Source organism: Sciurus carolinensis, chromosome 9 (genome assembly GCF_902686445.1).
Source record: "Sciurus carolinensis chromosome 9, mSciCar1.2, whole genome shotgun sequence".
NCBI classification, from domain to species: Eukaryota; Metazoa; Chordata; class Mammalia; order Rodentia; family Sciuridae; genus Sciurus; species Sciurus carolinensis.
In genome coordinates, this window is record NC_062221.1 from 14981383 (window position 1) to 14994793 (window position 13411).

Below are 13411 nucleotides of genomic sequence, written 5' to 3' on the forward strand. Positions count from 1 at the left end.
TGCACAAAGATAAGCAGCTCTAGCCATTCCAGCTATGCTCTGAGCACAAAGAAATGGGGAGAAGGGGAACGGGATACCTAGTAGCTGAATGTGGTAGCCAACTCAACAAGGCTTATATTCCATTGGCTAGAATTATATGTTATATGGTCAGCTCATAGTACATTTAATTGGATACACTGCCACCTTCAACTATTTCAGGAACAAGAGAAAAATTATAATGGGTAGGGAGTAGTATCTACCTTGGATATATGCATTGAAATTTAACATGTCCAAACCATACTTATGAGGGAAGGAGTTCATTGTTTTTTGTTGTAATTATATTTCGGTAGGTCATAAAATAATCTTAAAATTTTTTAGATTGAACTTTTTCGTGGTTAGGAATGTTCCCAGTGTTTAATGTATAAACAGAAAGGTATTTGACACTTTGACTTGGCAGATATGGTCATTTTCACTTTTAACAAATGGTAGGTATCTAATTTACTCCTAAAGTGACTCTGCAAACGCATAGTATTCCTTTTTTTCAGATGAAGACCCAAGAGGTTAAGATCCTGCAGCTAAGTGTCAGAGCTGAGATTGAGTCAAAGTTCATGATCTTTCCATTCTACTATGCTGCTACTTTTTAAACGTTTAACTTTAAGCAGGACATTTAGAATCAGCTTGTTAATTAATTGATTTTTTTTTCTATTTCATTATTTTATGCACTTTCTATCTCTTTTGAGTTTCTACTTTTTAAGTTTTAAATTTGGTGGTTTATTGAATAAAAAGAAAAATAAACACACCCCAAAGTTTTAGTTCAGGTAAATATCACACGTTTTGTATTTTTTGTTGTTAATTAACTTTAAATATTTTTATTATTATTTTCACTGTCATTCAGTTCTAAATATTTAAAATTCATGGAATGTTTAATAGTTTTATTTTCTACATATATGATTTTAAACAATTTTTAATAGTTGACTCCTAATTTAATTACATTGTGACCAGAGACTGTAATCTATATATATTCTCCTTGAAATTTGTTGCAGCTTCCTTGGTGGTCATACATGCAGACAAATTTTTATAGATTTGTGCTTAAAGAGATCAGTTGGTAGAGTGCTTGCCTTGCAAGCACGAGGCCCTGGGTTCAATCCCCAGCACCACAAAAAAAAAAAAAAAAAAAAAGAGAGAGATGTTTCATACCTAATAGACATAGATTTCTCTATAGACCTATTACGTCAAGGTGTTTAAAACATTAATCTTCAAAATGTAATAGTTACATATTAGCCTTTAAATTCATAGTATAAATATGTAATGTAGTTTGGTAAATGAGATATCAGGAACTCATTTTTTATCATTTATTAAATTTTAATTTATTTATCTATTCGGGTACTAGGGACTGAAACCAGGGGCACTTTACCACTGAGCCACATCCCTAGTCCTTTTTATTTTTTATTTTCAGATAGGGTTTCACCAGGTTGCCCAAGATAACGTGGAACTTAGGATCTTGCCTCAGCCTCCCCAGTAACTGGGGATTATAGGCCTATAACACTTCTCTGGGCAATTTGTTTTCTTTGTTATTGAAAAATCACAAACTGTATTATGTTGAAAAGTGAAAAAAATCTTATTTTTCCTCCAGTACTGTTTTATTTGTAGATTCAAATTGTAGCATATAAAGGAGATATTTGTAGCCCCCATTTCTTCCAGTTCCTATTTATGATTTTCTCAAAGTTTGATTTTATTTTATCTTTCTGAAATTTTTAATTTTTAAATAATTTAAAAATGAAAGTTGCAAAAGTAGGACAGAGAACTCCTGAATACCCTTTATTTGGATTCCCCAATTGTAAACAATTCGCCATCTGTGCTTTATTATTCTCACTTCCTCTGTTTATCCAGATCATATTTTTTTCATCATTTGAGGGTGTTATCATATCCTACCCCTCCTAAATATTTTAATATATTTTTTTGAGAAAAAAAAGATATTCAAAACCTCACTGCTCATTGATCAAAATCAGGAAAGGAAATGTTGAAATCATACTATCATGGAGTCTGTACACACTGTTATCTTGTTACCATGTAATTGTCTCTACAGCATTCATTTTTCTGATACAGTATCCCTTTTGGGATCACACACTAAATTTATTTTTCATGTGTTTTTTAGTCTTTTAAAATCTAAAATGTTTCTCAACCTTTCCTTTTCATGACACTAATGCTTTTTCAGAGTTAGGGCCATTATTTTGTAGAATGTTCTTCAATTTGGATTTCTGTGATTTTTCCTTATGATTAAATTTTGCATTTTGGCCAGAAACAACTCAGAAATCATATCCATCTCAGTGCCCTTGAAGAGACCAGGATGGCTTGTCCCTTCTTGCTTATCATTTGGTGACTTTGATTTCTTGACTAAAGTAGTATGTGCCATCTCCATCTCTCTCTATCTTCGTCTCTTTCTCTCTTGCTCTCTCTGTTCTTTTTTATGGTACTGGGGATTGAACCCATGGCCTTAGGCATGCTAGGCAAGTGCTATCTATGCCACTGAACTATATCCCTAACCATTAGAAGAGGGTCTTGCTCCTGCCTCAGGCTCAGAAGTAGCTGAGATCACAGGTGCATACCACTGTGCCTGTCTTTTTTTGAGTCCTTCTTTGCTTCAGGCACAATAAGATGCTCTGAATTTATCTTATACATTTTCTACCTTGTTCCAAACTTGACCATTTCTTTAAGAATCCCTCGTATTTCTGTCAGCTAAAGAACATACTATAGGGGCTGGGGAGATAGCTCAGTTGTCCTTGCAAGCACAAGGCCCTGGGTTCAAATCCCCAGCACCACAAAAAAAAAAAAAAAACAAACAAAAAAAAAAAAAACCTGTAATATATCAGAGCTCAGGGTATATTACTTGTGAGTTGACTTTATCAGATTACTTAACTGCTCTAAACCCTAGCTTTTATCTATAAAATTGGAATTAAAATGGTACATATGTCATAGTGCTGTCGTGAAAATTCATTAGCTCTTCCACTTAGAGATCGATGCATGTCAGATAATAAATATGGCATAAATGTTGCCTATTATAATTACTACATTACTGTTCCCTCTTTTTCCCTTTAACAGGAATTCTTTTAAAGAATTAATTGAAGATGAAGGTTTATTGTTTTTGATTTTTGTGGTTTTTTTTAATGGCTTTACAGAATCTTAAATAGAATACAGTTTGACATGACGGCAAAAAATGTAAGTATTTATAGATGTTTTAATGTAAGTAATTTTTAAAGTGACCTGTACTTTTTCCTGTGCATATTTTCTCACTGTTCTGGTTAATTGATTGAATTTCCTGGCATAAATTTATAATTGTTTTTGTTTATGTAAGGTATGAATTAAACTTTAATTCTATTGAGTACTATGCTCTGAGGAACATAATATTCTTATAAATTGGCACCAAGTTGTTCCTTCTTAACAGCTACAAAATTGCTATTTCTATAAAGTCACCCACTTTCCTCCTGTTTTGGGTTCTAAAATAAGTTTGTTTTGGTACTTGCTAGAGAGTTACTTTGCCTTGTTGAGCAAGTTTCACTTTCTTTAACATAGTTCTTATTATTTCTTTCTTTCTTTTCTTTCTTTCTTTTCTTTTTTTTTGGTGCTGGAATTGCACCCAGATATGCTTTACCACTGAGTGACATCCCCAGTCCTTTTTGTTTTGTTTTGAGATTGGATCTTGTGATGTTGCTGAGGCTGGCCTTGAACTTGCAGTCCTCCTGCCTCTGCCTCCCAGGTTGCTGGGATTATAGGTGTGACCACCACAGCTGGCTAAGTTTTTTTTTTGTATTTACTGAAGGAAATGTGTGTGTCTCAGATGTTGTTCAAAAGAACTTTGCTAACTTCCTCAGATGGTTCCTGAAGGAACACTAGACTTTAAAATGTTTTGGATAAATTATTCATTTCTTCCCCTTTGTTTGAGGCTTACATTTGGAATTTGTTTCCCCTTCAAATGTTTGTTTCCAGTTATTGTGAAGGATTATGCTTTGAAATAAACAGTACAACATATAGGGAAATGATCTATTGTGATTTCTTTACCGTTCCTAGGTGGTTATGTAGGAATGTTTGATTGGGATTAGACAAAAAGATAATTTTTTATGAAGATGCAGGGTTACCTCAAGGAATTCAAGAATAGGAAGTTAGTTCTGCCCTCAGAAAGATACAAGCCCAGAAATTAGAACTCTCCCAGGAATTGAAGCAGTGTTTGCTTTCCATCTTTCATTTCTCTCTGCTTGTTACTGTGCATCTATCTGCTTCATTTCTCCCTCCCTCCCCTCCTGAAGACTCCTTAGTTCCCCAGCCAGCCCCTCTCAGCATCTCTGTCTGCATGTTAAGGGACCAGCCAGTTCAGAGGGAGAGGCGTGAAGGAAGGCAGGTCAGTGTCAGACTCCCTGGGAAGCTTGAGTCTGGTATCCACTAGTGGTTTAGTTAGGTGAAACCGGAAGAAGCAAGTGTCATATTGTGTGAAATGGCTGCTAGGAGCCCACCGCAGTATGAGGAGAGATCATAAAGGGCTTCCTGTGAGTCAGATAGTTCTGATTACCCATTGCACATCCAAAGACTCACATGAACAAACCAACCCTTATTACCTTATAGTTCCTTATAGTGGTGTCCTCCGGCCCCCCGCCCAATTGGTGGTTTCATTTTTCACAGTTTCACGTACCTGAGGTCAACCATGGTCTAAAAATATTAAATTGAAAACTCCAGAAATAAACAATCCGCTAAGTCCTGAATTGTGCTCTGTTCTGAGTAGTATAGTGAGACCTTGTGCTGTCCTACCTGGGTTGTGACTCGTCCCTCCATCCAGCTTATCAGTGTTGCCTGTGCTGCCTGCCCACTGGCCACTAAATAGCCCTGACAGTTATCTGATTGACTATTGCAACATTGCAGTATTTGCTTTCAAGTAGCCCCAAAGTGCAAGAGTAGCTATGCTGGTAATTCAGATGTACCAAAGAGAAGCTGTGAAATGCTTCCTTTAAGATACTCTGAAAGAAAGAGGGAGACCACATCGTATAATTTGATTATATTGTATTGTTATAATTGTTCTGTTTTATTATTATTGTTGTTAATCCCTTGCTGTGCCTAATTAATAAATTAAACTTTATTATAGATATGTATGTATAGAGAAAAAAGAGCATATATAGGGTTTGGTACAACCTGTGGTTTCAGGTGTGTACTGGGGGTCTTTGTGTCTTTCTTTTCTTATTTTAGGTCATAATTCAAAACCTTCTAACATACTTCTAACATGCATTAGCAACTGTAAGCAGTATAGATCTGCTTCATTTTCATTAAGGGTCAGCCATCAGGATTGATTGAGTAATTAAGACATGGCACCGAGAAAGAGGTTGGAGGAGCCTCCTGGGTGTGGCTGGTGCTACAGTGATGGCTGCACTGCTGAGTGAGAAGAGGGTCTCTTGGGGAGGTGCAGGGTTGTGAGGCAAACTCGCAGTTTTGTTTGAACATGATAATTCTGAGAAACCTAAACACATCCGAGCGGAGACATTGGCTAGGCGGTCGAATTGCCTGGGCAGAGGAACGCTTAGGGGTAAAGGTGAAATTTGGAGTCATTTCATATTGAAATTATTTTAAAGCAGTGGACCCTGTGAGATTGCGTAGTGGGTGCATGAGAGAATTCGTGAGGGCCCGAGTCTGAGAACAGGGCTATCCAGCATGAGGACGGGAGACGGAGAAGTGGCAGAGGAGAGTCAGAGAACCATGTGGAAGCCAGGAGGAAACAGGACATTCTGATGATTTGGGAAGCAAGTGAAAAAATGTTTCAGAAAGAGTGAGCACTTGTGTCACATGCTGATGAGAAGTGACTCGGAGGTGTGGAGGCAGCAGTAAACTCATATTCAAATACTAACTTATGTCTTGATTTCTGTTTCTCATTTTGCATTTCGCTTATGTCAATATTTTGCCTTATCCATGTCATACTAGAAATGATAAAAATTCTACTCAGAACATCTTCAGGATTTGGGCACTGTGGCACACACCTATTATCCCTGCTACTCAGGAGGCTGAGGCAGGAATATGTTGAGTTTGAGGCCAAGCCTTGGCAACTTAGCAAATCCTATCTCAAGGGGAAAACACAAACAAACAACAACAACAACAACAAAAATAGCTTAAGGTGAAAAGTGGAATATGTCTGCTCACAGAGCTGAAAAGTCTAGGCTCTTCTGACTTCACAGACTTTGGGAGCCAGGGGGTCAAGTGATGGTGCCAGGGCCCTGTGTGCCTCTTTCTGTGTCCTTTGGCTCTCTGTGTCTGTGGGGGTATAATGGCCAAGATGGGCCTTCTAAGACTTACTTTAGAAGAAGACAGGAGATTTCTTTTTTAGTATTGTGATTCACATTCTGTGGAGGAGCTTTGGTTGACTCTGCTTGATTTACATACTTAAAAACTAGGGAGGAGGAAGTGGATATCCTAAGTGGCCAGGCCTGTGGCATGGCCCGTTTCTGCTGCCGTGGTCTAATTGAGCCTCTAATGTTAGCTCTCCTACCAGAACCACATGGGACGGGCTACTTTTTAAAAGGAAGAGGTGAGGAGCACACAATATATTCTTTGTACTTGGGGCAATTTGGTTATCAAATAATATCTAGTATCTAGTGATAGTCTTCCAGACCAAAAATGCAGGTGTGTTCTAATTTAAACTCCCTGGGTATACAAGAGACTGAAATATAATTTGTGGTTTAATTTTTGCCTTGTCAATGATTCTTCACATCAACTATAATACACATTACAGAAAAATAGAAAATACAGAAAAAGAAAAGAAAGTATTGGTAGCCTAGAGATTATTAGCAAATTTTTACCCAGGAAGGCAAGTAGTGTATACACGAATGTCTATATATCAACCAAAATATGAACAGGTTCATCTGGTTTTGTAATCTACTATTTAACTTAATCTCTGTGACGAATGCCTTTTCTTATCTTCATATTCCTGTAACATCACTTTATTTATTACTTTAATTTTTTTTTTTTTTTTTTGGATACTGGGGATTGAACCCAGGGATGCTAAACCACTGAGTCACATCCCTTTTTATTTTTTATTTTGAGACAGGACCTTGATAAGTTTCTTAGGGCCTTGCTAAGTTGCTGAGGTTGGCCTCAGACTTGCAATCCTCCTGCTTCAGCCTCCTGACTCCCTGGGATTACATGTATAAGCCACTGTGCTCGGCTTTCAGATTTTCAGCAACATTCAGCAAAATGAAATTACTGGGCCTAGAGTGTGAGTGATTTTTTTTTAGGGGAGGGGGCTTTTGATTCATATTAAGTTTCATTTAAGAAAGATTAGATGGATTTATGTATTTACCAGGGTTACATGAGAATGCTGTTTCTCTAAGTTTCTTTTTAATCTTTACTAGTATAATCAGCAAGAAACTGTATATGACTTATTATATTTCTTTGATTACTTGTTAGATTAAACTTGCATTCTACATGTTGGTTGGTCGTTTGTATTTCTCTTCGGAAATTGTGCCAGGGATGAGGTATTAGAAGCCATTGGCATTTGAAAAACAGCTTATACTTAAATATTACTTTGTCTTTAATAAAACATTCACACAGTTATTTAATTCAATCAGAGGAGCTCTTTGACTCTGTCTTGCATGTATGTATTATCCCCATTTTGTAGTGACAGTAAAACCGTCTTGCTTGTGATAGGTAGAGCTTACCTCTGAGCACAGATCATTTCACTCTGAATCCTGTTTTCTTTCACTTTTGTTATGTCAATCAGAAATACTTGGTTTTACCTATGAAGTTATAACGTTATTGGGGAATGTTTTTATTCTTACAAATTGGACTGGGGTGTTTTTATTCAGTGTTTAGTGACTATGTACAGTGCGCAACACAGCATTGGGACACCCAGACACTGCTCTATTTTAGTAATCATTTTACTGTATGTAGCTTATAAAATCATGTTATATACATTAAATGTACATACGTTTATTTAAAAATTTTAAAGGAATACTAAGATGAAGGCTTTTCTCAGGACCTGACTAGGCAAAATATGTGCCCTGAGATATGAGTTCACTCTTTTCTATTGCTCAATGAAATACAGCTCTTTTTAAGTAGGTAGAAAGGGGAAAGAATAATATTTTTTAAAAGCCTCTCCTAACCAACTTTTTCTACTTTCAAATGTACTTTCTTTGAGTCTTTTTTTTTTTTTTTCTTTTGGTACTGGGGATCGAACGCAGGGCCTTGTGCTTGAAGGTAAGCACTCTACCAACTGAGCTCTCTCCCCAGCCCTTCTTTGAGTCTTTAAACTACAATTTATGAAAGCAAAAATAAATAGATATTTTGAAGTTTTTATTGAACAGGTTTTGGTAGTATTTATATAAGCGTTAGCTGTAGACAAGTCTCCATTTGTGATACCAAAATTAGCATATAATATTGACTTAGGTGATCTTTATCTAAATTTTTAGAATATAATTTGGTTATTAAGGTGCAGGTGTACAACTGCTTAAATAGTTTATGAAATCGTCTTGCTACTGCACTATGCAGAAGTCGGTTGTGAAGAGCAGGTGTTTAAGCATAACAGTAACCCAGTAACTGTGAACTCTCTGCTGAGAATGTGTGGTTTTAGTTGAGGTTTTTTTGCCGTTATTGTCATAAAATAACAGAAAGGTATAAACTGAACCTTTTGAAGTTATCATAATGTAGTAAATGATCACATTGTATTAAGAATGGAATGAATATATATATATATACATATATATGTGTATGTATATATATTTTAGTTGTAGATGGACACAATGCACTTATTTATTTATTTATTTATTCATTTATTTATTTATAGTGCTGAGGATCAAACCCAGTGCCTCACACATGCTAGGCAAGTGCTCCACCACTGAGCTGCAACTTCAGCCCATGCATTGAATACATTAAAGTCTGTTAGTATTCATTAGTTTCTTTTAAAATTAGAATACAGACAAAAATTTTACCTTTTTCTCTTCCTAGAAGAATTTATACAAGAGGGCTTATTGGAATTGACGTAGTGCACTCAATAGGTGTTCAACAAATTGAATGTATAACATTAGTATTTGTGAGCAATTTTGTTTTGGTTTGTTTTTGGTACTGGGAAGTGAACCCTGGGGTCCTTTACCACTGAGCTACATCCCCATCCCCATTTTTATTTTTTACTTCGTGATAGGGTTCCTGAGTTGCTGAAGGTCTTGGTAAGTTGCGAGGACTGGCCTCTAACTTGTAATCCTCCTGCTTCAGCCTCTCGAATTGCTGGGATTAATTTATTACAAATTTCATTGCAAAGGATTGATTTTACTTCTGCTGAGTACTTATAAGAAAGTAGTATCTGTACCGTTGTCTGCATAGAATTAAGAAGCTATTTTCTAGATGTCTTAGTCTATGCTGCTGTCATAAAAATTTGGTGATATTAGGTACCATTTATCTAACATCTATTTTATCAGAATCACTGTCTGTTATGATTGATATGTAGAAATATTTCTGATAATATACCTCTAGGTGAAAAGAAACAGCTGTTAGAGCATTTGAACTACAAATAATGAATTAATTAGCTCTTAAATAGTATCAAATTGCAACTATCAAATGAGTGCCTATGAAGAAGATATATAAAACTGATGTTTTTAAAAAATAGGACAAATGTATGGAGGTAAAGTTTTAAAGCTTTGTGTGCTTTAAAATCTTTTCAGGTAACTGGATTTTATGTAACACATTGTGAGGATAGTTAAAAATACTTCATTTTATACTTTCAATTTGCTATGAGAGTAAGTTTTTGTTTGTTTGCAGTGCTGGGGATTGAACTCAGGGCTTTGCGCTTGCTCTACCACTGAGTTAGAAAGCCTAGTCCAAAGATAGATCTTCTGAAAACACACACACACCATGTAGAGGTGATAAGATTTATCAATTAGTTTGACTGTGGTGGTCATTTCATGGTATAGACTTGTATCAAAACATGAAGTGACATAACTTAAATATATACAGTTTTTATGTCAATGATAAATCAGTAAAGCTATTAAAATATGCTTTTGGTTTAGTAGTACCTTAAAAGAATGGTCAAGATACCAAACAACATATTTGCAATGTTATGAGATTACAAAGCTTCAGTATGAAAAACAGTAACATACTAGTAATAAAACCATTTATTGTAGTTTACTTTGTGCCAAGTTTTCAAAATTAAAGATTCTCCTCCTTTAGATCCTATAACAAATTTTAAAAATTATTTTTTGATAATACTGCCATATTTAGCTGTGATGTCAAGTAGCCCTATGGACATTACATTAAATGAAATGTTATTAAAGATGAATTTATAAACATGCTTGCTATAGATAGTCACTGAAGTATAGTACTAATTAGTAATGTATATTAACATGGATTGAGCAGTGTGTGCCAAGCACTGTGCTGTATACTTTATATGGATTATCTCATTTAATCTTTACAAGAACCTGAATTGGTAAGTATTGGTATATTTTTTTAATCCTACAAATTTTAGTTTGTTTCTTTCCTTTCTCTCTCTCTCCTTCCTTCCTTCCTTCCTTCCTTCCTTCCTTCCTTCCTTCCTTCCTTCCTTCCTTCCTTCCTTTTTCTTTCCTCTTTCTTTCTCTTCCTCCCCCTTTCCCTTTCCCTCCCTCCTTTCCCTTTCCCTTTCCCTTTCCTTTTCCATTTCCTTCTCTCCCTCTCTTCCTTCTTTCCTTCCCTCCGTCCTTCTACCTCTGGGTTCAATCCCCAGTACCAAAAAAACAACAAATTATTTGTAAAATTGAGAGTAAGGATTTGTTCACGAGTAATATTTCATTATTATTATTATTATTGTTATTTTTTGCTTTCCTGGGGATTGAACCAAGGACCTCACACATCCTTGATAATTTCTCTATTATCGAGCTATTCCCTTAGTCTAATACTTCATTAATTTAAATTTTAATTTGGACATTTCATATTTTCCCCATTTCAAGAACTATGACCAAATTTTCTTTTTCATAATATATTCCTACTGGGCAAAGTGGCTCACACCTATAATCCCAGCTATTTGGGAGACTAAGGCAGGAGGATTATAAGTTTGAGGACAGCCTTAACAGCTTAGCAAGACCCTGTATCAGAATAAATAGGGCTGGAGATGTAGCTCAGTGGTAGAACACTTACCTAGCATGTGTGAGCCCTTCGGTTCAATCCCCAGTACCACCCAATAAATAAATAAATAAATAAATGCCTCCTATAGTTGATATAATTAATTTATTTTCACATAGCTATATAGAATATTTGATACGGATTTCTGGTGGAAGGTATAAAAGAGCTTATTATCCTATTTTTAATTTTTTTTAAACTGTTTTATTCAGGTTGGTTTGTCTTCCACAAATACAGAACTAAGAGGATTTATAGATCAGAATCTCAGTCCAACAAAAGGTAAGACTGCCAAGTAAAAAAATTATTTGAATTTAGTTTTATTGCATTTGTTTTGTAAAATATGCAGCTATAAGAAATACTTTATAATGATTATATAATATTGATGTGTAGTTACATACCACATAACCTATGTTTTATGAAAATTACTCTGAGAAGTAGAGGGTTCTTGTGTGTGAATTTTCTCCATTGCTTTCCTTAGAGAACTCAGATTCTTGATCAGTGACCTTACTACAATTGAAGCTATTCAGACTACTGTTTTCCTCTTTCTTGTTTGAGAGTCCTTTGGACTATAACTTACAGGGAAGTATGTAGGGAAAAATTATAACATGCTTTTTTCTATTATATACACACCCACATTCATATTTACATATAAAAACATATTCGTATATTCCCACTACTAATACATGGCTTACTGGGGGATGCTTATATCAGAAGTCTGATCCCCCCGTATAAGAACTTGTAGGGGTTCTGCCACATCCAGTGTGGGTGAGGGAAAGGGTTTCTGTTGGAGGAATGTGCTGGCTATAGATTAATCACTAAGAAACTTATTTAATAAAATAAACACAGGAGACAACTATCTTTTTAAATCAAAGGGATGTGACGGATTGAGCCATGCTAAGATCTGGCTTCTAACATGTTTGGAGCCCAACTTCCCTTTATTTATAGTAGTACAGGTAAAGGGGGTCCAGGAGGAGCTTCTGTGAGGAACAGGATGGGGTGAAGTTAAGGGAGCCATTTGCTCTAGCGGGTCCTCCCAATAGAATTAGCATTTTCTCAGGCGGTGAGCCACTCTGCACAGAAGTCATGTACCCCAGGCTCTCTGAACAGTCTCATGATAGCCAGTTCCTGGAAGTCAGACTTCAGTGTCCCATGGCTCAGCCAAGCCTGATTCTGCTTTTCATGGATGGCTTCCCACACGAACAAACGTGTAGAGAAATCAGCAGTATCTTTCAGTGTGTATCTTTTGATAGTATCTTTTAGTATGTAGAGATACATGCTAAAAATATTTATGAATGGAATGGTATGTTGTCTAGCATTTCCATCAAAATAACCCATGGAGGACTGATAAAGTGGGTGGCATTATAGATAATGAAGTGTTGTCTATAAACTAATTGTTTAAACCGGGTGACGGCTATGTCGGGTTTCTTTTCTTTTCTTTTTTTCCTTTATTTATTTGAAATTTTCTGTTATAAAAAATAGGAACAAAGTGTATTCCATTGCAATGCAAAGACATCAGCTTCCTCAAAAGGTTCTATCTAAAATGGGAGATGTAATGTGGGGAGAAGGTTATAAAAATCTATTTTAGTATCAGTGTCTAATTTAATAATGTTAGGATTATTTTGAGAACTTAAGTATTATGAAATCATTTTTTGGGGGGGTGGTTCTGGGGATGGAACTCAGGGGCTCTCCACCCCTGAGCCACATCCCCAACCTGATTTTGTATTTTATTTGGAGGCAGGGTCTCACTGAGTTGCTTAGCACCTCACTTTTGCTGAGGCTGGCTCTAACCCAACGATCCTCCTGCCTCAGCCTCCCCAGCTCCTGGGATTACAGGCGTGTGCCACCATGCCTGGCTGAGGAATTTTTGTCTGTTGTAACTAATGGATTTTTTTGTGCCTGCCCCTCCTCTCCTTCTGGGACCCTGATTATATGTATATTTAGATCTTTTGCCATTGCAAAATGGCAAAATTAGGCTTACCTATCCCCAATCCTGCTTTTATCCCTCTGTGTTCTTCTCATTTAACAATTTTTTATGAATCTTTAACTTATTTTTTTTTCTATCACCATCTTGCGGTTAATCGTATCTGATGATGTTTTTTCCAAGTTCTATAATTTCTGTTTAGTTCTTTGTAGTTTCTACTTTTCTACTGAGAATTCCTACCTTTTAATTTCCTCCAGAGAGCATTTTACCTACATCCTAAACACAGTTAAAATAGCTGCTTTAAAATCTTTCTCTGCTGGTAGCAATATGTGCATAATCTCAATGTTGAATTAATGATTCTCTTTATCCTGGAAAATGGGTCATATTTTCCTGTTTCTTCCT

General features: G+C 35.9%; 1 protein-coding gene across 7 annotated transcripts in view; it reads left to right on the top strand.

Annotated features, from left to right (window-relative positions):
- Positions 1–13411, top strand: part of Tfdp2 (transcription factor Dp-2) — a 166649-nt gene that overhangs the window by 30301 nt on the left and 122937 nt on the right. For 5 of the 7 annotated variants that reach the window (XM_047563946.1, XM_047563944.1, XM_047563947.1 and 2 more), the window contains 2 exons: positions 3079–3195; positions 11301–11367. The exons of 1 other annotated variant lie outside the window; for it this stretch is intronic. In XM_047563946.1, coding sequence (XP_047419902.1) covers positions 3181–3195; positions 11301–11367 — 82 coding nt within the window. In that variant the 5' untranslated portion in view covers positions 3079–3180. Of the gene's footprint in view, positions 1–3078; positions 3196–11300; positions 11368–13411 lie in introns of those variants that run through there. One more of the 7 variants, XM_047563951.1, reaches the window with a different exon arrangement.